The sequence below is a fragment of the Oppia nitens genome, unplaced genomic scaffold (assembly GCF_028296485.1).
Source record: "Oppia nitens isolate AA-2021 unplaced genomic scaffold, nextdenovo-longstitch-racon4-pilon3 scaffold30_pilon_pilon_pilon, whole genome shotgun sequence".
Taxonomy (NCBI): domain Eukaryota; kingdom Metazoa; phylum Arthropoda; class Arachnida; order Sarcoptiformes; family Oppiidae; genus Oppia; species Oppia nitens.
Genome location: NW_026533211.1, coordinates 88,287 through 114,842, shown reverse-complemented (window position 1 = coordinate 114,842; position 26,556 = coordinate 88,287). Strand labels below are relative to the sequence as shown.

Here is a 26,556-nt window from a genome sequence, read left to right as displayed (position 1 = left end):
TATCGATGTACTAATCAAACCGATACACATACTGTATGATCGGTAATGTGTATCCATTAATGTATAGATGGCTATACCCGATGTTCATACGTAGCCTCAAACGTGATGTCCAGATCCATGATCTGTACAGATGTCCGCCGGAGGACATGTGCGAGACAGTGGTCGCCAAACTGGAAAAGTATTTGTTTTTAAATTAGTCTTTTTTAAAAACAATAACAAAATTATTATTTATTTATTTATTAATTAAATTTTATCGCCTGAAGAAATTGGCGAAAAGAGTTAGCAAAACAATCGCCAAGTTTTATGTGGGCATCGATTAAGACATTTTCGGGATCCATAGTATTGCCGATTATATTAATTATATTAAATGTAAGACTAAATCCAATAAAATACTTTATCATAAAAATTATTATTTATAAAATAATAATAGATATATAATAATCATTATTATATTATACTGTATTTCTCACTTTTAAATTAGATTAGATAGAGTACAGTATTATTAATAGATAATTAATACATTAAATAATATTTCATAGGATTGTGTAGTTTTTAACTTGAATATGATATTGTTGGCCAAATTGCTGGCATTTTTTGCCGCACCCGACAAACACAACTATTTGCATACCTGTCTGTATGCCTGTGCCCTGATTGCTACAACCATAATAGCCATATCTTTTAACCATCCATCGATGCTACTATCGTCCAAACTAGCCATGAATATCAGGGTCAGTTGGTGTACACTTATGTACAAAAAGGTATAAAACGGTTTATAACATTATTATTATTATATTATAATTTTTTTTGAAGGCTTTACGTTTGAAACACTCGGCGTTTTCAAAGACAACAATCGGACAGATATTGAATCTAATGTCCAACGATGTCAGCCGTTTGGAAGAAGTAATGATAATAATAATAATTTTAGTTATATTAATAATTATAATAATATGAATCCAAATCAGTTTTGCCAACACTTTGCTTTTCTGATTGCCGGTCCGATTAATCTTGCCATAGGTGTGGCCATATGCTGGCAATACATCGGTTGGGTGTCATTCATAGGACTGGCTATACTCATGTGTTTTATACCATTCAATGGTCTAATGGGCCGATTGTTTCTCAAGATTAGGTCAGTGCTGTAGTAAAGGATTATTGTAATAGCATTATTGAAAAAAACTATTTTCACAAATTTTATGACAACCTTATTTTAGGAGAAAAGTTGCTGCACTTACCGATAACCGGATCCGTTTGATGAACGATATAATAACTGGTATGAGTGTTATCAAAATGTATGCCTGGGAACGACACTTTAGCAAACTTATAGCCAATACCCGCAAGTATGATTGTATTTTAAAAAAATACATATTGTATTAAAAGTATACATTTTTTTTGAAGGAAAGAGATGAAACAAATACAAAAGTCGACACTTCTTAAAGCGCTAAACAAATCCATATCCGATATCAGCGATCGGTTTATCATATTTGTCATATTAATAGTCCATATACTATTAGGCGGTAGACTGACCGCCGAAACTGTATTTATCTCAATGTATATCTACCAGGGCTTACAATATACAATGACCTATGGTTTTCCGCTAATGGTAGGACTGATTGCCGAAGTGTATGTCTCAGCTAAACGTATTCAGGTTAGGACTGACTATTCATAAAAAAATCAATGTCTAAAACAATAATGTATTTACTGTGTTAGACATATCTACTATTAGAAGAAATTGGAGACAAAAACCAATTGAATAATGAAAACAGTGTCCAAAACAATGGCAGCGAAAGCATACCGCTCTTAGCACATAATAAACAGCACCGGGATGTCAATGATGATGACACTAACAATACTAATAAAACTATTATTGTCGATAATTTGCGCGCCACTTGGGATACAGTAAATAACAAATTATAAGCTACTTGTATACTAATATTAACATTATAGTAATTGATTTTATACAGGTGCTTAAATGGCAAACAATTAAAGACATAACTGTTTCGTTAACATCGGGCGAGTTGTTAGCTGTTATCGGACCGGTTGGTAGTGGAAAGGTATGCAAAAAAATGAATGATATTTGAATGTAAATATATTTTCTGTTTACTTATAATTTGTTATTACTATATATTATAATAAACCTATTCTAGAGTTCATTTCTAATGTCACTGTTGAATGAGATACAAGTAACCAGTGGTCGGGTAGCGGTTAGAGGATCGGTAGCCTATGCCTCACAGGAAAGTTGGATATTTAACTCAACAGTTCAACAAAACATAACGTTTGGAAAGCCGTATGAAATAAATCGATTCAAAGAAGTCATATCAGTCTGTGCTATGAATCGCGACTTAAAGATGTTTCCGTTCGGCGAGCGATCTCTGGTCGGAGAAAGAGGTGTTACACTCAGTGGCGGACAAAAAGCTCGGATAACATTAGCCCGGTTTGCAATTTAATGAAATTATTATTATTATTAAATATAAAAATGACTATAAAGTTAATAATCCATACATACCAGTGCTCTTTATAATAACGCCGATATCTATCTATTGGACGATCCTTTAAGTGCTGTCGACACTGAAGTTGCGAATCATATCTTTAAAAAGTATTTGTTTTTATATTTTCTTATAATTAAAATATTTTTATTATTATTATTATTTACAAATTTCTTTCAGATGTATCACTGAATATTTGAAATCAAAATCAGTGATTCTCGTCACACATCAGATACAGTTCATCAAAAAGGCCCACAAAATACTGGTACTACGCGAAGGTCGGCCACTGGCTGTCGGTTCCTATACAGAGCTTATGGAAGCGGGCATTGATTTTATGTCACTTATTAAAGAGGAAGAAAAACCTATAGTTAATAAACAACAGATGAATGCTGTCATCATTACTGACGATGACTTTAGACAACGAGCCATAAGTCGTATATCTTCACAATCGGGACAAGAGGTTATCATTTAATTTGATATTTAATTTTATTGTAATTTACTTTTCTATAAACTATAGGCTAACTTTGGTGATGATAGTGACGAGAAAATAGATGACGAACTTAAGGCTAGCGGATCGGTTGACTTCCGGATCTATTGGGAGTACATCCGATCGGGTGCCGGACCCGTACTACTACTTATTGGTCTAATATCGACACTAGTATCTCAAGGTTTGGAAAACTACACTGATATCTGGCTGTCTGAATGGATTAATCGGGACACCAATAATATCAACCATAATGTAACTGATAGTACCATTAGTGATGACAACAGATTCAATGAAACAGAAAACATTAAAATCTATTCAATACTTTTGGTGACTATTTTTGTATCATTAATACTACGGTCGACCACTTGGTTTGTAATGTGTATCAAATCGTCAATCAATTTACACAACAGAATATTCTATCGACTAATGAGAACCAGAATCACGTTTTTCGACACAAATCCTGTCGGTAATTGAATTGATTTATTTTTCTGGAATTTATTTTCATATTAAGAGATAACAAATATAAAGTAAATTTATAAGAATATGATTAAAATTTTATTAATTTTTTAGGTCGTATTTTGAACCGATTTACCAAAGATATGGGAACTGTCGATGAAATGTTACCGTTTGTTTCATATGAATCCAATAAAGTAATCAAAAAATTTATTTATTAAACTGATTATTATTATAAAATAATTTTATTCATTTATTTCCTTAATTAAACAATTATTTTATATAAACAGTATATAATACTCACGTTAGGATTGTTAACAGTGGTTGCAATTGTCAACTATTATCTAATTATTCCGGCCATCGGTCTATTGGCCGCTGTATTAGCTATTCGTTGGATTTATTTGAAAACCAGTCGCGATTTACAGCGTTTCGAAGGAATCGGTATTTTACTTATAGATAATAATAATATAATAAATAAATAAATTTAAATGAAAAATATTGTACATCTAATAACAAATAGCCCGGAGTCCACTGTATAATCATATGACTACTACACTGATCGGACTGACCACCATTCGTGCCTATCGTGCGGAACATTTGTTTCGCGAACAGTACTATCGCTACCAGAATGACCATTCGTCTACTTATTTCATGCAATTAGCCGCATCCCGGTGCTTAGGTTAGATTAATGCTACTAATATTAATATATTAACTAATTTATCAAAAAATATATTTATAAATAGGTATAACAATGGAATTTATTTGTGTCGCTTATATATCGTGTGTGATTTGTTTTTCATTGATTTTTTATAAAGGTTTTTATATGCATAATATTGTAATATATTTGATAATATATATATATATAAATATATATATATATAACTACTATTTATATTGTATTAATTCCTCTTATCAGACCTGGCGAGTGGTACGGCAGGTCTAATCATATTTATGGCATTGAATTTAATAGGAAACACACAATACGGTATCAGACAGTCGGCCGAAATGGAGAATCAGATGACATCAGTCGAGAGAATTGTTGAATACTCTAAACTAGAATCGGAAGGACTGATCGATAGTGAGATACCACCGCCTGATGAGTGGCCCGACAAGGGATGCATTGAATTCAGACACGTGTACTTGACTTATGAAAATTCACCGAAACCTACACTCCATGATCTAAATTGTCGGATCAATGGCGGCGAGAAAGTTGGAATAGTTGGCCGAACCGGTGCTGGAAAGTCATCCATATTGTCGGCACTGTTCCGTATGCACAATATCGACGGCAATATCATTATTGATGGTATCGATCACAAGACTATAGGTCTACACGATTTGCGCAGACATATGTCAATCATACCGCAGGATCCCATTGCTTTCATCGGCAGTTTACGCAAGAATTTGGATCCATTTGATGAACATTCTGAAGATAGACTGTGGGAAGTACTCGAAGAGGTACAGCTCAAGGAGGCTGTTCAAGAAATGTCCGGTCAGTTGGAGTATCAACTGTCCGAAGGCGGCGGTAATCTGAGTGTTGGTCAGCGCCAACTCATATGTCTGGCCAGAGCTATACTCCGCCGAAATCGGATTCTTGTGTTAGACGAGGCAACAGCTAATGTCGACCACAAGACGGATGCACTGATTCAGCGGACAATTCGTGAAAACTTTGCCGACTGTACTGTACTAACAATTGCTCACCGATTGAATACAATCATAGACTCGGATCGGGTACTGGTTCTCTATTCCGGACGTATTATGGAGTTTGGCGTTCCCTACGAATTATTACAGAATAATTCGGGAATGCTTTACAAACTCGTTAAACAAACCGGTGTCCAAATGTCCAATCAATTGATACGATTGGCTAAACAATCGTATGATTATAAACAAAATAATGACAATTGATATTAAATTGCTTTATAATAAAATTTAATTATATAACTAATATATGATCTTTTGTTATCATTTTAAACATTTGCAAATATATTTATACAGAATTATTCAGTATATTAATTATTTATATCATTGATATTTTTATGTATAATTATATGTACAGTACAATTTATATCTAAAATTAAAACTGTAAAAAATACTAATTTAATAATTTAGTTATAAAAAAAATTTGTTATCAAGATAAAATATTATTATAATTATTTTAATACAATCATTATAATTATAATTATTATATACAAATAAATAAATCTAAAAACGATAATAGTAATAAAATATTTAGTATAATATTATTTTCAATTAAAATGATTTAATAAACAGTAATATACCGGTATTACTGTAGTTATATGATATACTGTATATATAAAAATTATTATTATATTAAATATTTTGAATACTAATATAAAACATTTATTTATATAAAATTGCTGTCTAATATTTGAATAATTAATGTTAAAATAATTTAAATAAATTTTTAAAAAATGACAACACATTTTTTAAACATAAAATATTATTATTATTATGTTTTCTATTTATTTATTGGGTGTCAAAAATAATATTTTAGTCATGAATAGTTTAAATTTGTAATTTTTTTGATAGTAATCTTTAAATATTATTTACTAGTTAGTATTTTACATTATTATTATTATCATTTATTTATTTATTTATAACAATGAATGATGAAATTATAATAACTAAGCCATCAAAATATGCACGTGTTAATATATTCAGCAAGGTCTATTGCACGTAAGTTTATATACAATATATTAATTATATATATATATATATATATATTTAGATATTATTTAAATAATTTTTCAATATTATTTATATTGCATAAACACATATAAATTATCTTAATTTTTGTCTATCGATATACTAATCAAACCGATACACATACTGTATGATCGGTAATGTGTATCTATTACTGTATAGATGGCTATACCCGATGTTCATACGTAGCCTCAAACGTGATGTCCAAATCCAGGATCTGTACAAATGTCCGCCGGAAGACATGTGCGAGACAGTGGTCGCCAAACTGGAAAAGTATTGAAAAATATAATAATATATTTTATTAATAAACAAAAAAATAAATTTATTTATTTATTATATGATATGTCCCTAGAAATTGGCGAAAAGAGTTAGCAAAACAATCGCCAAGTTTTATGTGGGCATCGATTAAGACATTTTCGGGATCCATAATAATACCGATTATATTAGTTATATTAGATGTAAGACTTAATACAATAATACTTTATCATAAAAAATTATTATTTATAAAAATAGCTATAATTATAATAATTAAAAATATTGTATTTATAGATTTAAATATATAATTAATTATATAATTAAACTGTATTCCTAAATTATATTTATATACACAATTATAATTAATAATAAATCAATAGCATTGTGTAATTTTCAACATTAATATGATATTGTTGGCCAAATTGCTGGCATTTTTTGCCGCACCCGACAAACACAACTATTTGCATACCTGTCTGTATGCCTGTGCTATGATTGTTACAATCATACTAAATGTATCGTTTGAACATCCAGCGTTGCTACTATCGGCCAAACTGGCCATGAATATCAGGGTCAGTTGGTGTACACTTATCTACAAAAAGGTATAATCAATAAGTTTTTTTTGTTATCTCAAAAATATATATATAATTAGTATATTATTATTATTATTATCAAAATTTAATTGTTAAAGGCATTACGTTTGAAGCACTCGGCGTTTTCAAAGACAACAATCGGACAGATATTAAATCTAATGTCCAACGATGTCAGCCGTTTGGAAGAAGTAATAATAATAATTATTATTTTTATTATTATTTTACTTATATTATTAATATTTATAATAATATGAATCCAAATCAGTTTTGTCAACACTTTGCTTATCTGATTGCCGGTCCGATTAACATTGCCATAGGTGTGGCCATATGCTGGCAATACATCGGTTGGGTGTCATTCATAGGACTGGCAATACTTATGTGTTTTATACCATTCAATGGTCTAATGGGCCGATTGTTTCTCAAGATTAGGTCAGTTTTTTTAAAAAATTAAAAAAAAATATTGTCCCAAATTGTATTGCTTTTTCGAAAAATAATTAGGAGAAAAGTGGCCGCACTTACCGATAACCGGATCCGTTTGATGAACGATATAATAACTGGTATGAGTGTTATCAAAATGTATGCCTGGGAACGACATTTTAGCAAACTTATAGCCGATGCCCGCAAGTATGACTGTATAAATTGTATTTAAAAAAATATATAAATTTAATTAATTAGTTATTTTTATTGAAGGAAAGAGATGAGACAAATACAAAAGTCAACACTTCTTAAAGTACTAAACAAATCCATATCCGATATTAGCGGTCGGGTTATGATATTTGTTATATTAATAGTACATATAGTATTGGGCGGTAGACTGACCGCCGAAACAGTGTTTATCTCAATGTATGTCTACCAGGGATTACAGTATACAATGACATCTGCCTTTCCGCAAGTGGCGGCACTGACTGCCGAACTGTATGTCTCAGCTAAACGTATTCAGGTTAGGACTGATTAAAAGAAAATTAGTATTTAAATCAATTATATGTTTGTTTAGACATATCTACTATTAGATGAAATCGAAGAACTAAACCAATTCAATGATGAAAATGGTATACAAAACAATGGTAATAGTGGTGGTGGTAATGGTGGCGAAAACGTACCGCTTTTAGGGCATAATAAACAGCACCGGGATGTCAATGATGATGACACTAACAATACTAATAAAACTATTATTGTCGATAATTTGTGCGCCACTTGGGATACAGTAAATTAGAAATTATAAACTAGTTGTACACTAATATTAACATTACAGTAATGGGTTCAATACAGGAGCTTAAATGGCAAACAATTAAAGACATAACTGTTTCGTTAGGATCGGGCGAGTTGTTAGCTGTTATCGGACCGGTTGGTAGTGGAAAGGTCTGGAAAAATAAATAATTTTAATATGTGAATTTAAATATATTTTTTGTTTACTTATAATTACTATGTATTATAATAAACCTATTCTAGAGTTCATTTCTAATGTCACTATTAAATGAGATTCAAGTAACCAGTGGTCGGGTATCCGTAAAGGGATCGGTAGCCTATGCCTTACAGGAAAGTTGGATATTTAACTCAACAGTTCAGCAAAACATAACGTTTGGAAAGTCGTATGAAATAAAGCGATTCAAAGAAGTCATATCAGTCTGTGCTATGAATCGCGACTTAAAGATGTTTCCGTTCGGCGAGCGATCTCTGGTCGGCGAAAGAGGTGTTACACTCAGTGGCGGACAAAAAGCTCGGATAACATTAGCCCGGTTTGCAGTTTAATAATAATAATTATTAAATATAAAATAGCAGTATTTAAACTCTATCTATCATTTAAATACCAGTGCTCTGTATAATAACGCCGATATCTATCTATTGGACGATCCGTTAAGTGCTGTCGACAGTGAAGTTGCGAATCATATATTTGAAAAGTATATCTTATATAGTTTATTATAATTAATATATTTATATTTATTAAATTATATATATTTTTTGTTAATTAGATGTATCACTGAATATCTGAAATCAAAATCAGTGATTCTCGTCACACATCAGATACAGTTCATCAAAAAGGCCCACAAAATACTGGTCCTACGCGAGGGTCGGCCACTGGCTGTCGGTTCCTATACAGAGCTTATGGAAGCGGGCATTGATTTTATGTCACTGATTAAAACGGAAGAAAAATCGGATAATAATGTAATAAACAAACAACAGATGAATGATGTCATCATTAGTGACAATGTCTTTAGACAACGAGCCATAAGTCGTATATCTTCACAGTCGGGACACGAAGTAATTAATTTTATTTGTTATTTAATTTTATAGTAAATTACTTTTTTTATGTAAACTATAGGCTAACTCTGGTGGTGATAGTGACGAGAAATTAGCGGACGAACTAAAAGCTAGCGGATCGGTTGACGCCCGGATCTATTGGGAGTACATCCGATCGGGTGCCGGATCTCTACTACTGGTTATTGGCCTAATATCAACATTACTAGCGCAAGGTCTAGAAAACTATAGCGATATCTGGCTGTCCGAATGGATTAATCGGGACACCAATTATAATAGTAATGTCACCGATAATAGTGATAACAGTGATAAAAAAGTGGATGAATCAGAAAACATTAAAATTTATTCAATACTTTTGGTGACTATTTTTCTATCATTAATACTACGGTCGACCACTTGGTTTGTAATGTGTATCAAAGCGTCAATCAATTTACACAACAGAATATTCTATCGATTAATGAGAACCAGAATCACGTTTTTCGACACAAATCCTGTCGGTAATTGAATTTCTGAATATTTTATTTAATTTGATACAGAATTTTGATAACAAATATATTGATTAAAAAAACTTATTTAACTGAATAAAAATAATTTTTTAGGTCGTATTTTGAACCGATTTACCAAAGATATGGGTACTGTCGATGAAAAGTTACCGTTTGTTTCATATGAAGTCAATAAAGTAATCAAAAAAAAATTATTAAACTGATTATTATTATTAAATTATTTTATTCATTTAATTTCTTAATTAATTAATTAAACCATTATTTTTTTATAAACAGTATATAGTGCTTACGTTAGGATTGTTAACAGTGGTTGCAATTTCCAACTATTATCTAATTATTCCGGCCATCGGTCTATTGGCCGCTATATTAGCTATGCGTTGGATTTATTTGAAAACCAGTCGCGATTTACAGCGTTTCGAGGGAATCGGTATTTTTTTATTAATATATAATAATAATATTTTAATTAATTATTGTAATTATTACAATTTTCATCTAATATAAATAGCCCGGAGCCCACTGTACAATCATATGACTACTACACTGAGCGGACTGATCACTATCCGTGCCTATCGTGCGGAACAAATGTTTCGGGAACAGTACTATCGCTACCAGAATGATCACACGTCTACTTATTTCATGCAATTTACCGCATCCCGGTGCTCAGGTTAGACTGAGCTAGGTTAATTAATTGTTATTAAACTAATTTGTCATAAATATAACTAATAGCCATAACAATGGATTTTATTTGTGTCGCTTATATCGTATGTGTGATATGTTTCTCATTGATTTCATATAAAGGTTTTTATATTTAAAAAATATAATAGTAATACTAATACTTATTCTACTAATACTAATGACTTTAATTAACTCCTCTCAGACCTAGCGAGTGGAACGGTAGGTCTAATCATATTTATGGCATTGAGTTTGATTGGAAGCACACAATATGGTATCAGACTGTCGGCCGAAATGGAGAATCAGATGACATCAGTCGAGAGAATTGTTGAATACTCTAAACTAGAATCCGAAGGACTGATCGACAGTGAGATACCACCGCCTGATGAGTGGCCCGACAAGGGATGCATTGAACTCAAACACGTGTACTTGACTTATGATAATTTACCAAAACCTACACTTCATGATCTAAATTGTTTGATCAATGGGGGCGAGAAAGTCGGTATAGTTGGCCGAACCGGTGCCGGAAAGTCGTCCATATTGTCGGCATTGTTTCGTATGCATGATATTGATGGTAATATCATTATCGATGGCATCGATCACAAGACTATAGGTCTACACGATTTGCGTAGACATATGTCAATCATACCTCAGAATCCCATGGCTTTCATCGGCAGTTTGCGCAAGAATTTGGATCCATTCGATGAACATTCTGAAGATAGACTGTGGGAAGTACTCGAAGAAGTACAGCTCAAGGAGGCTGTTATGGAAATGTCCGGTCAGTTGGAGTATCAACTGTCCGAAAGCGGCGGTAATCTGAGTGTAGGTCAGCGCCAACTCATATGTCTGGCCAGAGCTATACTTCGCCGAAATCGGATTCTTGTGTTAGACGAGGCAACAGCTAATGTCGACCACAAAACAGATGCATTGATTCAGCGGACAATTCGTGAAAACTTTGCCGACTGTACTGTACTAACAATTGCTCACCGATTGAATACAATCATAGACTCGGATCGGGTACTGGTTCTCGATTCCGGACGTATTATGGAGTTTGGCGTTCCCTACGAATTATTACAGAATAATTCGGGAATGCTTTACAAACTCGTTAAACAAACCGGTGTCCAAATGGCCGATCAATTGATACGATTGGCTAAACAATCGTATGATTATAAACAAAATAATAAAACATAATAAATCATATAAAATAATTATTTGAAAAATACTAATCACATAAAGTTTATTTCATTCAATTGTTAGTTAAAATTATTACCCAACAAGTAGTACAAATCAATTATAATTATTTTTTGTTTGTTTAAAATCTTTGTTGTTTTTGTGTCTTTCAACGTTTGTTTTATTATAAACTAAATGTGAAAATTAAATATATTTATAGTTATAACTTAATAATTAGTTTTGTAATTATAACTAAAGTACAACTGCTGTATCTAATAGTAAATAATAAAAAACAATATACAGGTATATATATATATATATATATATTAGTATACCTGTATTATAAATGATTTATTACTAGATTTTAATGTACTTGACTAACTATATAATATAATTAATATAAATATAATTTTTATTCAATTATGTATTTTTATGCACTTTAGTTTTATTTATTAATAAAAGTTTGTTTTATTTAAAAAAAAAATAATTATGAATTGCCTTGTGTAATATTTTAATTAAATAATATAACAAAAAATATATATAATTCAAAATTAATTTTTATTATTATTATAGTATAGTCTCTATTTTTATTTATGGCAATAAAAAATAGTATAAAACATCAAAATATACCACTCATATTTTTTTATTATAAATATATACTATATATAATTTTTTAACAATCAGTATATTATTTAATAGTATATAAAAATATTTAAATACATTTTATAATTAACCAGTTTATAATTATAAATAGTTTTAATAGATCATCAAATTGATATATTTAGTTAACTATAAGATATAATCAAATTATATTATATATTTTTACTTAAATTTAATTCAATGTAAAAATGTTGGTTAAATTAAAATAATTAAACTAATAATAAAATATATTGCTATTTTTTATTATTAATGATGATATAAGTAGAATTAAAAATTAAATAAAATGCTAACAAATAATCTTTTTTTTAAATATATGAAATATACTGTTATATTAAATATTAAATAAAGTAATAAAAACGATAATAATAATAATAAATTTATTATAATGCTATCTTTAAAAAAAAAATAATTTAATACACAGTAGTTATTAATATATTTAGTAATTAATGGAAAATAAAAACTTAACTAAATTTGAAGTTTATTATTATTATTATGATTTTTATATATAAAGATATATTGAGTGTTGATAATGTAATTTTTGTTATCGATAGTAAAAAATAAAATAAAATTATATAGTATTTATTTATTTTGTTAAATAATTATTAAATTAAATGTATTTTACATTATTATTATTATTTATACAATGAATGATGAAATTAAAATAACTAAGCCATCAAAATATGCACGTGCCAATATATTGAGCAAGGCCTATTGCACGTTAGTATTTATATACTGTATATTAATTATATAATTAATATTAAATATTACTAATTACTAAAAATATATATATAACTTTATATATTCTGTATATACTGTATATAAATTTAAACCTCTCTCTCTCTCTCTCTCTCTCTCTCTCTCTCTCTCTCTCTCTCTCTCTCTCTCTCTCTCTCTCTCTCTCTCTCTCTCTCTCTCTCTCTTAATATCATGCTAATCAAAACAATACATGTGTATATAATAATAATATTTTAAATTTATATCATATATTTATATTGAATATAATCGGGGCTTGTATTTACTGTACTGTATGAAACCTATAGATGGCTATACCCGATGTTCATACGTAGCCTCAAACGCGATGTCCAGATCCAGAATCTGTACAGATGTCCGCCGGAGGACATGTGCGAGACAGTGGTCGCCAAACTGGAAAAGTATTTTAATAGTTATTTTTCTAATTATAAACAAAAATTAATTAATTAATTTATTTATTTATTACATTACATTATATGTCCGTAGAAATTGGCGAAAAGAGTTAGTAAAACAATCGCCAAGTTTTATGTGGGCATCGATTAAGACATTTTCGGGATCCATAATATTGCCGATTATATTAATTATATTATATGTAAGGCTTGAAATATAATACTATAATATATTTTATATATATATAAAAAAAATTATTATTTATATTTTCTTAAAATCAATTTTAATTATATAATTAGAATTAATTAGAATTTTTATTCACTTATAATAATAATAATAATAATAATAATAAATAATTTTCATAGGATTGTGTAATTTATAACTTGAATATGATATTATTGGGAAAATTGCTAGAATTTTTTGCCGCACCCGACAAACACAACTATTTGCATACCTGTCTGTATGCCTGTGCCCTTGTTGTTACAACCATACTAAATATATCGTTTGGCCATCCATCAATGCTACTATCGTCCAAACTAGCCATGAATATCAGGGTCAGCTGGTGTACACTTATGTATAAAAAGGTTTAAAATCAATTGTTTTATATGTTTAATTACATCAAAAATCTATATATATATATATATATATATATAAATAAATTTATAACATTATTATTATTAAAATTAAAATGTTTGTTAAAGGCATTACTTTTGAAACACTCGGCGTTTTCAAAGACAACAATCGGACAGATATTGAATCTAATGTCCAACGATGTCAGCCGTTTGGAAGAAGTAATAATAATAATAATTTTATTTATATTTCATTTAAAACAATGAGATTATCTAATAATAATAATATGAATCCAAATCAGTTTTGTCAGCACTTTGCTTATCTAATTGCCGGTCCGATTAATCTTGCCATAGGTGTGGCCATATGCTGGCAATACATCAGTTGGGTGTCATTCATAGGACTGGCAATACTTATATGTTTTATACCATTCAATGGTCTAATGGGCCGATTGTTTCTCAAGATTAGGTCAGTGCTGTAGTAAAGGATTATTGTAAATTGAATTATTGGAAAAAAAACTATTGTCACAAATTGTATGACAAAATTATTTATAGGAGAAAAGTGGCCGCACTTTCCGATAACCGAATCCGTTTGATGAACGATATAATAACTGGTATGAGTGTTATCAAAATGTATGCCTGGGAACGACACTTTAGCCAACTTATAGCCGATGCCCGCAGGTATGACTGTATTTAAAAAATACATATTGTATTAAAAGTATACATTTTTTTGAAGGAAAGAGATGAGACAAATACAAAAGTCGACACTTCTTAAAGCGCTAAACAAATCCATATCCGATATCAGCGGTCGGTTTATCATATTTATCATATTAATAGTCCATATACTGTTAGGCGGTAAACTAACCGCCGAAACAGTGTTTATCTCAATGTATGTCTACCAGGGATTACAGTTTACAATGACCTATGCCTTTCCTCTAGTGGTGGCACTGGTCGCCGAAGTGTATGTCTCAGCTAAACGTATTCAGGTATTGATTGACTGACTAACTAAATGAAAATAAGTGTTCATAAATCATATGTCTGTTTAGACATATCTACTATTAGAGGAAATTGGAGAACAAAATGAATTCATAAATGAAATGAGTTTCGAAAATAACGGCAACAACAATGAAAATGTTACTCTTTTAGCACATAATAATAATAATAAACAACAGCACCGGGAGGTCGACCACAATAAAGAAACTAATAGTACTATTATTGTCGCTAATTTGTGTGCCACTTGGGATACAGTAAATTATAATTTATATATATGATAAGTTAGTTGTTCAATGTTTTTTAATATTAATATAAACATTTTCATACTGTTACATACAGGAGCTTAATTTGCAGACAATTAAAGACATAACTGTTTCGTTAGCATCGGGTGAGTTGTTAGCTGTTATCGGACCGGTTGGTAGTGGAAAGGTATGAAAAAATGAATTTTTAAAGTTATAATTTGTTATTACTATATATTATAATAATCCTATTTTAGAGTTCATTTCTAATGTCACTGTTGAATGAGATACAAATAACCAGTGGTCGGGTAGAGGTTAAGGGATCGGTAGCCTATGCCTCACAGGAAAGTTGGATATTTAACTCAACAGTTCAACAAAACATAACGTTTGGAAAGCCGTATGAAATAAATCGATTCAAAGAAGTCATATCAGTCTGTGCTATGAATCGCGACTTAAAGATGTTTCCGTTCGGCGAGCGATCTCTGGTCGGGGAAAGAGGTGTTACACTCAGTGGCGGACAAAAAGCTCGGATAACATTAGCCCGGTTTGCAATTTAATAACAATAATAATTATTATTATTTATATCTAAAATTATTATAATATTAAAATAATCCGTACTTACTGTACATACCAGTGCTCTGTATACTAACGCCGATATCTATCTATTGGACGATCCGTTAAGTGCTGTCGACACTGAAGTTGCAAATCATATCTTCGAAAAGTATATTACTATTAATTAATTAAAAACATTTATTAAATTATATATTTTTTATTAATTAGATGTATCACTGAATATTTGAAATCAAAATCAGTGATTCTCGTCACACATCAGATACAGTTCATCAAAAAGGCCCACAAAATACTGGTCCTACGCGAGGGTCGGCCACTGGCTGTCGGTTCCTATACAGAGCTTATGGAAGCGGGCATTGATTTTATGTCACTAATTAAAGAGGAAGAAAAACCTATAGTTAATAGTGATAATAAACAAGTCATTAGTAGCGATGACATTAGACAACGAGCCATAAGTCGTATATCTTCACAGTCGGGACAAGTAGTTATCATTTAATTAGATATTTGATTATTTTATTGTAATTTATGTTACTATTAAAATATAGGTTAACTTTGATGGTGATAGTGACGAGAAAATAGATGACGAACTGAAAGCTCGCGGATCAATCGAAACCCGTATCTATTGGGAGTATATCCGATCGGGTGCCGGACCTGTACTACTGATTATTGGCATAATAATGATACTACTATCGCAAGGTTTGGAAAACTATACTGATATCTGGCTGTCCGAATGGGTCAATCGCGACACCAATAATATCTCGGATAATACCAGTAATAGTGATGACAACAAATTGGATGAAACAGAAAACATTAAGATATATTCAATACTTTTGGTGACTATATTTGTATCATTAATACTACGGTCGACCACTTGGTTTGTAATGTGTATCAAAGCGTCAATCAATTTACACAACAGAATATTCTATCGATTAATGAGAACCAGAATCACGTTTTTCGACACAAATCCTGTCGGTAATTGAATTGAATTATTTTTCGGGATATTTTCATATTCAAAGAAAATCTAAACTAAAAGTTATATTAATCTTACTCTCAACCCCTCCCCACCCCATCAAATAAATTTATTTATTAAAGCAAATCTATTTATGAATGAATGAAATAAAATAATTAATTAATTTTTTAGGACGCATTTTAAACCGATTTACCAAAGATATGGGAACTGTCGATGAAAAGTTGCCGTTTGTATCCTATGAAGTCAATCGAGTAATTGTTTTTTATTATTAAATATTTTTTAAAACTATTTATTTATTATACTTTACTATTTTATACATAATTATTATTATTAATTTTTATTTATACAGTATATAATGATTACGTTAGGATCGATAACAGTGGTTGCAATTGTCAACTATTATCTAATTATTCCGGCCATCGGTCTATTGGCCGCTGTATTAGCTATTCGTTGGATTTATTTGAAAACGAGTCGCGATTTACAGCGTTTCGAAGGAATCGGTATTTTATTTACAGATAATAATAATATATAAATGAATTTAAATGAATAATATTGTAAAGTCATAATATAAATAGCCCGGAGTCCACTGTACAATCATATGACAACCACACTGAGCGGACTGACCACTATTCGTGCCTATCGTGCGGAACACTTATTTCGTGAACAGTACTATCGCTACCATAATGACCATTCGTCTACCTATTTCATGCAATTAGCCGCCACCCGGTGCTTAGGTTAGATTGTTAATTAATTGTTAATTAATTAAGTAATTAAGCCATAAAATAGGTATAACAATGGATTTTATTTGTGTCGCTTATATCGCATTTGTGATGTGTTTCTCAATGATTTCATATAAAGGTTTTTATATACAGAATATTGTATTATTATTAGTATTAATAATGTAATAATATATAATTATCTTTAGACTTATCGAGTGGAACGGCTGGTCTGATCATAACAATAGCATTGAATTTGATAGGAGGCACCCAAACGGGTATCAGACAGTCGGCTGAAATGGAGAATCAGATGACATCAGTCGAGAGAATTGTTGAATACTCTAAATTGGAATCCGAAGGACTGATCGATAGTGAGATACCACCGCCTGATGAGTGGCCCGACAAGGGATCCATTGAACTCAGACACGTGTACTTGACTTATGATAATTCACCGAAACCTATACTCCATGATCTCAATTGTGTGATCACTGGAGGAGAGAAAGTAGGTATAATTGGTCGAACCGGTGCCGGAAAGTCGTCCATATTGTCAGCAATGTTCCGTATGCATGATATCGATGGCAATATTATTATTGATGGCATCGATCACAAGACTATAGGTCTACACGATTTGCGTAGACATATGTCAATCATACCTCAGAATCCCATTGCTTTCATCGGCAGTTTGCGAAAGAATTTGGATCCATTTGATGAACATTCTGAAGATAGACTGTGGGAAGTACTCGAAGAAGTACAGCTCAAGGAGGCTGTTATGGAAATGTCCGGTCAGTTGGAGTATCAACTGTCCGAAGGCGGCGGTAATTTGAGTGTAGGTCAGCGCCAACTTATATGTCTGGCCAGAGCTATACTTCGCCGAAATCGGATTCTTGTGTTAGACGAGGCAACAGCTAATGTCGACCACAAAACAGATGCACTGATTCAGCGGACAATTCGTGAAAACTTTGCCGACTGTACTGTACTAACAATTGCTCACCGATTGAATACAATCATAGACTCGGATCGGGTACTGGTTCTCGATTCCGGACATATTATGGAGTTTGGCGTTCCCTACGAATTATTACAGAATAATTCGGGAGTGTTTTACAAACTCGTTAAGCAAACCGGTGTCCAAATGGCCGATCAATTGATACAATTGGCTAAACAATCGTATGATTATAAACAAACTAATGACAATTGATGTTAAATTACTTTATAATTTATTATATATAACTAATATTTAATTTAACTTATATATAATTATTTGTATTGTCATTTTAAACTTTTAAAAACATATTTATACAGAATTATATATATACAGTATATATATATATATTATTCATATCATTAATATATCAGAAACAATGTTGTTTATAATAATAATAATTTAATTAATTATAAAATTCTAAATAAATATTTTTATAAAAAAATATGAAAATTTGTTATATATTTTAAAAAATAAACTATACTATTGAATATAAATTACTATAAAATACGATAATTAAATATTATTATCGTATTATATAATTTATTAGTCTGTTTGAATGAAACACATTAATCACATTTGAAAATTCAATGTTAACTCAGATTTTTTTTAAAAATATAAATAGTTTTGTGAGTGTTTTATGACATTCATGAATAAGTGAAGGATTTTTTTTTGTAATGTAAAACAAGTTTTTTTAGTGTTATTTTATATGAGTTTAAAAGTATTTCCCAAACATGTGATAATCACATTGTGATCATTAAAAAATGTTTGAAAATTTTATTTAACATATGTTAATTAGTTTTAATGATTAATTTACTAAATATTAACATTATTACAATTGTATATTAGTTCAAAAAAATGTATTTTTATCGTAAATGATTTATATAAGATTGTCATCTAATAATCACCTAATAATAATAAAGCATATTATGATAAAATAAAATAATTTATATTATTGTAAACTTTAGGAATACACTGAAAAAAATATTATAATTTTAATTATTATTTTTTGGTTATGAGTCCTTGAAATTTTCTAAATAATTATTTTTTTAAATTACAATACAATATATAATAATATTTTATGGGTATATAATAATGCATTGTATAATTTATATATTTATTTTGTACAATAAAAGTCATTATACTTTATTGTTATAATTATTATATTAACAAAATAATATGTGATTATAAATGTAAAAATTTTAGTGTCATCAGAAAAAATACAAATAAAAATAATATTAAAATTTATAACATTATATCATTTAATTGTATATATACAGTAAATTTATATAACATGTTAAATGTTAGAAAATAATTATATATATATAAAATCACAAAAAATGTCTAGTTTATTACATTAATTAATTGTTACAATTATTGTTACCATACAGTAGTATATCCCCAGTAAATGATAATTATTTTTGTTTTGTATTTCAACTTAAGTTTCATTACAATTTGTAATTTACAAACTAAATGTGAAAAACAAAAGTCAATCATTTTCGTTAATGTATCGTAATATAAAACTACGATAAACTACTGTATATAATAGTTTTTAAAAAAGCAGTATACAGGTATATATATATATATATATATTTATTATTATTATATTAGTACCTGTATTATCAATTGTTTTACTACTGTACTGATATATGTTTTAATGTACTTAACTATCATTATATAGATATATATAAATTTATATACAGAATAAGTGGTATATAAATAGCTAGAATTATTTTTTTTATTAGATTAGTTTCAATTAAAGTTCAAATATGTATCATATAATTAATTAATTTTTTAAATATTGTATATAAGTTTTTATTTGTTTGTTTAACATTAATATTATTTTACAGTTAATAACATGAATGATGAAACATTAATTAATAAGCCATCGAAATATTCAAGTGTAAACATATTCAGCAAGGTTCATTGCACGTGAGTGTACCTTTTTTATAAAAATAAAACGGTGCACCCAACTAATACCTGTCCTGCACCGGTGTTTAAAAAAAATAAATACACAATTTTCTATACTGTATATGATATCTAACACTTGTATGGCACCCGTAGATGGCTATACCCGATGTTCATACGTGGTCTCAAACGTGATGTCCAGCTCAATGATCTGTACAAATGTACTCAGGAGGACATGTGCGAAAAGTTGGTCATCAAATTGGAAAAGTATTATATTGTCCACTTAATTAAATTAATAAAATTTAATTATTATCAATTGTTATTATTATTATTATGTGATTGATTGAAAAAAAATAATTATAATTTAAATCCTATTTTAATTGAAATCTTCGCAGAAATTGGCGAAAAGAGTTGTCAAAAAAGTCGCCCAGTTTTGCCAGAGCTAGCATTAAAACATTTATTGCAAACATAATATTGCCGTCTATTTTGACATTAATTGCCGTAAGTTTGAAAGAGAGAGAGAGAGAGAGAGAGAGAGAGAGAGAGAGAGAGAGAGAGAGAGAGAGAGAGAGAGAGAGAGAGAGAGAGAGAGAGATAAATAAAGAGAGAGAGAGATAAATAGATAGATAGAGAGAGAGAGAGAGAGAGAGAGAGAGAGAGAGAGATAAATAGTTAAATCAATAATTAAATGCCTAAAAACTATAGTTTAATATTAATGTTTTTTTTATTTTGAATTTACCAATTTGTTAATTTGGTAATTTAATTTTAGTAGGAGTGTGCAATGCTCAACTTAACCATAATATTTATGGGCCAAATACTACAATTTTTTGCCAATCCCCATACATATGACTATTGGCATACCTGTATGTATGCAGCGGCTATGGTCGGTGCCGAACTACTATGTATATCGTTTATAAATCCGGCACTGTTTTTGGCCGCACGGGTAGCCATCAAAATACGTGTCTGTTGGTTGACAATAATATACAAAAAGGTCAGTCAGATTAGTTAGTTGGCAGCCCCTACACCCCTACCCCTAACTGGGTAAATGTATTTTAAAAATAAGTGATTTGAAAAATATACGGATATTGTATATCTTATAACAATAATAATACAATAATAATAATAATAATAAACAGGCGTTACGTTTGAAGCACTCGGCGTTTTCTAAGACAACAATCGGACAGATAATGAATCTCATGTCCAACGATGTCAGCAGTTTGGATGAGGTATTCATATTTGGATGAATGGGTTTAGTACTAGTAGTAGTAGTAGTAGTAGTAATAAAAAATATATAACAATTTTTTTGCTGTTTGTTTGTTTCATCGGTAGTACTGTCAACTATGTTCATACATTATAGTCGGTCCCATCAATACAATAATAAGTGTATACATATGTTGGCAATACATCGGTTGGGTGTCATTGATAGGACTGGCAATACTCACGAGTTTTATACCATTCAATGGTCTAATGGGCCGATTGTTTATCAAGATTAGGTCAGTCCTGTGTGCTATAGAAACAAAAAAAATAATATTTACAAATTTTTTACTATTAGCACAAAAGTGGCCGCACTTACCGATACGCGCATCCAATTGATGAATGATATAATTAAAGGCATGAAAGTAATTAAAATGTATGCCTGGGAACGACACTTTGATAAACTGATATCCGATGCCCGCAAGTATATCTCCTTTAATAAAATAAAATATAATAATAAACAAAAAAAATATAATTAAATTTAATTAATTAATTAATAGGAAAGAGATGAAACAAATACAAAAGTCAATACTATTGAAGGCATTGAACGGCGCCATATCGATGATCAGTCCCCGGGTTATCATATTTGTTGTATTGATTACACACCTTGTATTGGGCGGTAAGTTGACCGCCGAAACCGTATTCGTAACGATGTCCGTATTCAATGGACTACAGTTTACAATGACCACTGCCTTTCCCCAGTCGGTCGCATTGGCCGCCGAGCTATATGTTTCGTGTAAACGCATTCAGGTTAGTAGGTTCGGTAGCCGATCGCCACAAATCGGGTGTCAAAAAAAATAATTAAAGTTTTTATTTATTTTTTCGTATTATATATATTTAGAAATACTTACTATTGGAAGAAATTGATCAAAAATCCATTGAAAATAATGATAACAGTGTCCAAAATGGCAACAACGAAAAGATCCCGCTTTTAACAGTAGATAAACAGCACCGGGAGATGAATGCTGATGACAATGGCTATACAATTGTTGTCGAAAATATGAGCGCCACTTGGGATACAGTAATTGATATATATTTTTAATAAATATATTTACTATATATGCTGTTAAAAAAATTAACTGTTTATACAATGTTTATACACACATAAAGAAGCTTAAAAGTCCGACTATTAGAGATATAACTGTTTCGTTAGCACCGGGAGAGTTGTTAGCTGTTATCGGAGCGATTGGTAGTGGAAAGGTATTATTGTTTTAAAATTTAATAAAAATATACTAAATGTTAACTTTAAAAAAAAACTTTTTTAGAGCTCATTTCTAATGTCATTGTTGAATGAGATTGAAGTAACCAGTGGTCGGATAGCGGTTAAGGGATCGGTAGCCTATGCCTCACAGGAAAGTTGGTCTTTTAACACAACAATTCAGCAAAACATAACGTTTGGAAAGCCGTATGAAATAAAGCGATTCAAAGAAGTCATATCAGTCTGTGCTATGAATCGTGACTTAAAGATGTTTCCGTTCGGCGAGCGATCTCTGGTCGGCGAAAGAGGTGTTACACTCAGTGGCGGACAAAAAGCTCGCATAACATTAGCCCGGTTTGCAATTAAATTAAATTATTATTTTTATTATAAAAATGACTATAAAGTTAAACAAATAATCCATACATACCAGTGCTCTGTATACTAACGCCGATATCTATCTATTAGACGATCCGTTAAGTGCTGTCGACACTGAAGTTGCAAATCATATCTTTGAAAAGTATATTACTATTAATTACATTAATTTAAAATATCTGTTAAAGTATTATAAAAATTATATAAATTTTTTTTGTTAATTAGATGTATCACTGAATATCTGAAATCAAAATCAGTGATTCTCGTCACACATCAGATACAGTTCATCAAAAAGGCCCATAAAATACTGGTCCTACGCGAGGGTCAGCCACTGGCTGTCGGTTCCTACGAACAGCTTATAGAGTCCGGTATCGACTTTATGTCGCTAATCAAAGAGGATAACAAACACAAAAACAGTAGTAGTAATGACATCAATAGTATTAAAGATCAAAATCAGTTGACAGACGAACAGCAGAATAGTGTCATCGCTGATGCGTTCAGAAATCGGTCCATAAGTGTATTGTCATCTGAATCGGTACATCAAGAGTTAATCATCAAAACTATCAGAAAAAGTTATATAATTTCCTTTTTTAGGCTAATTTTGGTGAAACTGATGAAAAGATTGCAGAAGAAAACAAAGCTCAGGGATCGATCAACTCCCGGGTCTACTGGGAGTACATCCGATCGGGTGCCGGACCCGTACTACTGATTGTTGGCATAACCTCGACACTACTATCGCAAGTATTGCAACACTACAGCGACTATTGGCTGTCCGAGTGGTCAAACAAAGAGGACGCCAGTATTGTGTCAAACAGTGATGACAACAAAGTGGATGAAAAAGAAAACATTAAGATCTATTCAATACTTTTGGTAACAATTTTTGTATCATTAATACTACGGTCGACCACTTGGTTTGTAATGTGTATCAAAGCGTCAATCAATTTACACAACAGAATATTCTATCGATTAATGAGAACCAGAATCACGTTTTTCGACACAAATCCCGTCGGTAATTGAATTGAATTTTGTTTTATTAAATATAATTATTTACGAAAATATATATAATTAATATTTAATTAATACTAATACTAAAAGTAATAATAATATTAATTAATTAATTATTTATTTGGTATTTTTTAGGCCGTATTCTGAATCGTTTTACCAAAGATGTCGGAACAGTTGATGAACAGTTGCCTAACTGTTCGTACGAATTGAATAGTGTATTAATAATTAAAATTATTTATTTTTTTTGTTAATTAAATTTTTAATTTAAATTCATTAATTAGTTAATAATATTATTTTTATTTATTTTTTTGGTATACCAGATATTTATGCATATATTCGGCTCAATAGTTATGACAATCATTGCAATTGCCAACTATTATCTAATTATTCCGGCCATCGGTTTATTGATCATTACTTTAATCATACGTTGGATTTATTTGAAAACCGGTCGCGATTTCAAACGTTTCGAAGGAATCGGTATTTAAATTATTATTATTAATAATAATTTCCGTTTATTTATCTATTAAATTAATTATTGAGTTATACTTCACACACACAAACAGCCCGGAGCCCAGTTTACAATCATATGACTACAACACTGAGCGGACTGACCACTATTCGTGCCTTTCGTGCGGAACAAATGTTTCGGGAACAGTACTATCGCTACCAGAATGACCACACATCGGCCGATTTTATGTGTATATCCGCGTCCCGGTGTTTAGGTAGGGTTTGCCCAAAAAAAATTGTCAATAATTTAATATAATTTTTTTGTTTTTTTGGGGGTTAATTAGGCGTAACAATGGACTGGTTATGTGCCGCTTATCTGGCGTGTGTTGAGATCTTTTTGATGGCATTTTACGAAAGTATGTGTAATGACTATTACATGGAGTAGTCTATAATAATGATATTTATATATATATTTTTCAAATATACAAAATTACTAGACCTTCCCAGTGGTAGTGCAGGTCTGGCCATATCTATGTCGTTGGGTTTAATGGGAATGACTCAATGGGTTACCAAAGAGTCGGCCGAAATGGAAAATCAGATGACATCAGTCGAGAGAATTGTTGAATACTCTAAACTGGAATCCGAAGGACTGATTGATAGCGAGATACCACCGCCTGATGAATGGCCCGAAAATGGATCCATTGAACTCAGACACGTGTATTTAACTTATGATAATTCTCTGAAACCTACACTTCATGATCTCAATTGTGTGATCACTGGAGGAGAGAAAGTGGGTATAATTGGCAGAACAGGTGCCGGAAAGTCATCCATATTATCGGCACTGTTCCGCATGCATGATATCGACGGCAATATTATTATTGATGGCATCGATCACAAGAGTATAGGTCTACACGATTTGCGTAGACATATGTCAATCATACCTCAGGATCCCATTGCTTTCATCGGCAGTTTGCGCAAGAATTTGGATCCATTTGATGAACATTCTGAAGATAGACTGTGGGAAGTACTCGAAGAAGTGCAACTCAAGGAGGCTGTTATTGAAATGTCCGGTCAGTTGGACTATCAACTGTCCGAAGGCGGCGGTAATCTGAGTGTAGGTCAGCGCCAACTCATATGTCTGGCCAGAGCTATACTCCGCCGAAATCGGATTCTCGTCTTAGACGAGGCAACAGCTAATGTCGACCACAAAACAGATGCACTGATTCAGCGAACAATTCGTGAAAACTTTGCCGACTGTACTGTACTAACAATTGCTCACCGATTGAATACAATCATAGACTCGGATCGGGTACTGGTTCTCGATTCCGGACGTATTATGGAGTTTGGCGTTCCCTACGAATTATTACAGAATAATTCGGGAATACTTTACAAACTCGTTAAACAAACCGGTGTCCAAATGGCCGATCAATTGATACAATTGGCTAAAGAATCGTATGATTATAAACATAACAATTATTCTGACAAATAATATTCATATAAAAAAAATATTTATTTAAAAAAATTAATAATGTGATTATTTGTTGTCATTTTAAATATTCATAATTATTTTATATATTTATACTGTATTATAAATTATTACATAATAGAAATAATTTTCTTAATTACTTTTATACTGTATATATAATACATTATTTGATAAAAATATAATTAAGAAAAAATAATAAAACTTATTTTTCCTATTATATAAAATTTTATAAAGTAGTATCAAATAAACAATATATTTCATAATTTGATTGCATAATACAAAATACTAGTCAACTCCACCCCCTACTCGGTATGTCATATGGTTGTACTACCGGTGCTGAGACACAACATTACATTTGCATTTGCGCTCACAACTGGGCTATTGATCTCAACAAACAAAATCATAACACATACATACAAAAACATAACCCATTCACTAGAAATGTTATATTTAAAAAATTACTGTA

The 26,556-nt window shown here is 30.6% G+C and overlaps 4 protein-coding genes across 4 annotated transcripts; all 4 read left to right on the top strand.

Annotated features, from left to right (window-relative positions):
• Positions 1-59: 59 nt before the first annotated feature.
• Positions 60-5,292, top strand: LOC128956485 (ATP-binding cassette sub-family C member 4-like; the record flags this gene model as incomplete). Its single annotated transcript, XM_054302204.1, has 17 exons — positions 60-178; positions 264-369; positions 540-758; positions 811-900; positions 963-1,126; positions 1,209-1,334; positions 1,393-1,642; positions 1,705-1,893; positions 1,959-2,048; positions 2,142-2,428; positions 2,504-2,590; positions 2,661-2,940; positions 2,998-3,433; positions 3,538-3,617; positions 3,711-3,861; positions 3,941-4,099; positions 4,337-5,292. Coding segments are annotated over exons 1-17 (3,789 nt in total), but the record flags the coding sequence as incomplete, so codon positions are not given.
• A 748-nt stretch (positions 5,293-6,040) lies between these two features.
• Positions 6,041-11,578, top strand: LOC128956484 (ATP-binding cassette sub-family C member 4-like; the record flags this gene model as incomplete). The annotated part of the gene is made up of 19 exons (XM_054302203.1): positions 6,041-6,114; positions 6,304-6,414; positions 6,494-6,599; positions 6,777-6,995; positions 7,085-7,174; positions 7,252-7,415; positions 7,485-7,610; positions 7,677-7,926; positions 7,981-8,190; positions 8,256-8,345; positions 8,436-8,722; positions 8,798-8,884; positions 8,957-9,245; positions 9,307-9,739; positions 9,842-9,921; positions 10,022-10,172; positions 10,251-10,409; positions 10,472-10,543; positions 10,623-11,578. Coding segments are annotated over exons 1-19 (3,954 nt in total), but the record flags the coding sequence as incomplete, so codon positions are not given.
• A 1,722-nt stretch (positions 11,579-13,300) lies between these two features.
• LOC128956483 (ATP-binding cassette subfamily C member 4-like) lies at positions 13,301-19,952 on the top strand. The gene is made up of 18 exons (XM_054302202.1): positions 13,301-13,398; positions 13,484-13,589; positions 14,089-14,178; positions 14,259-14,422; positions 14,509-14,634; positions 14,690-14,939; positions 15,000-15,200; positions 15,286-15,375; positions 15,443-15,729; positions 15,820-15,906; positions 15,966-16,236; positions 16,301-16,727; positions 16,897-16,976; positions 17,075-17,225; positions 17,301-17,459; positions 17,512-17,583; positions 17,651-18,613; positions 19,891-19,952. The coding sequence occupies exons 1-18, from the start codon at positions 13,301-13,303 to the stop codon at positions 19,950-19,952; spliced, it is 3,684 nt and encodes a 1,227-aa protein (XP_054158177.1).
• Positions 19,953-20,313: 361 nt separating this feature from the next.
• On the top strand, positions 20,314-26,066 carry LOC128956539 (ATP-binding cassette sub-family C member 4-like; the record flags this gene model as incomplete). Its single annotated transcript, XM_054302259.1, has 19 exons — positions 20,314-20,352; positions 20,485-20,595; positions 20,724-20,829; positions 21,101-21,319; positions 21,465-21,554; positions 21,658-21,821; positions 21,881-22,006; positions 22,083-22,332; positions 22,424-22,603; positions 22,693-22,782; positions 22,848-23,134; positions 23,211-23,297; positions 23,378-23,687; positions 23,747-24,161; positions 24,293-24,372; positions 24,478-24,634; positions 24,721-24,879; positions 24,949-25,020; positions 25,102-26,066. Coding segments are annotated over exons 2-19 (3,855 nt in total), but the record flags the coding sequence as incomplete, so codon positions are not given.
• Positions 26,067-26,556: the final 490 nt, after the last annotated feature.

What these genes read in the sequence shown, in the direction of transcription:
- LOC128956483 (XM_054302202.1), top strand. Translation starts at nt 13,301, where the DNA reads ATGTTCATACGTAGCCTCAAACGCGATGTCCAGATCCAGAATCTGTAC. An exon ending in TGTGTGCCACTTGGGATACA is followed by an intron (nt 15,201 to 15,285) that starts GTAAATTATAAT and finishes TGTTACATACAG; the next exon opens with GAGCTTAATTTGCAGACAAT. An exon ending in GCTCGGATAACATTAGCCCG is followed by an intron (nt 15,730 to 15,819) that starts GTTTGCAATTTA and finishes TGTACATACCAG; the next exon opens with TGCTCTGTATACTAACGCCG.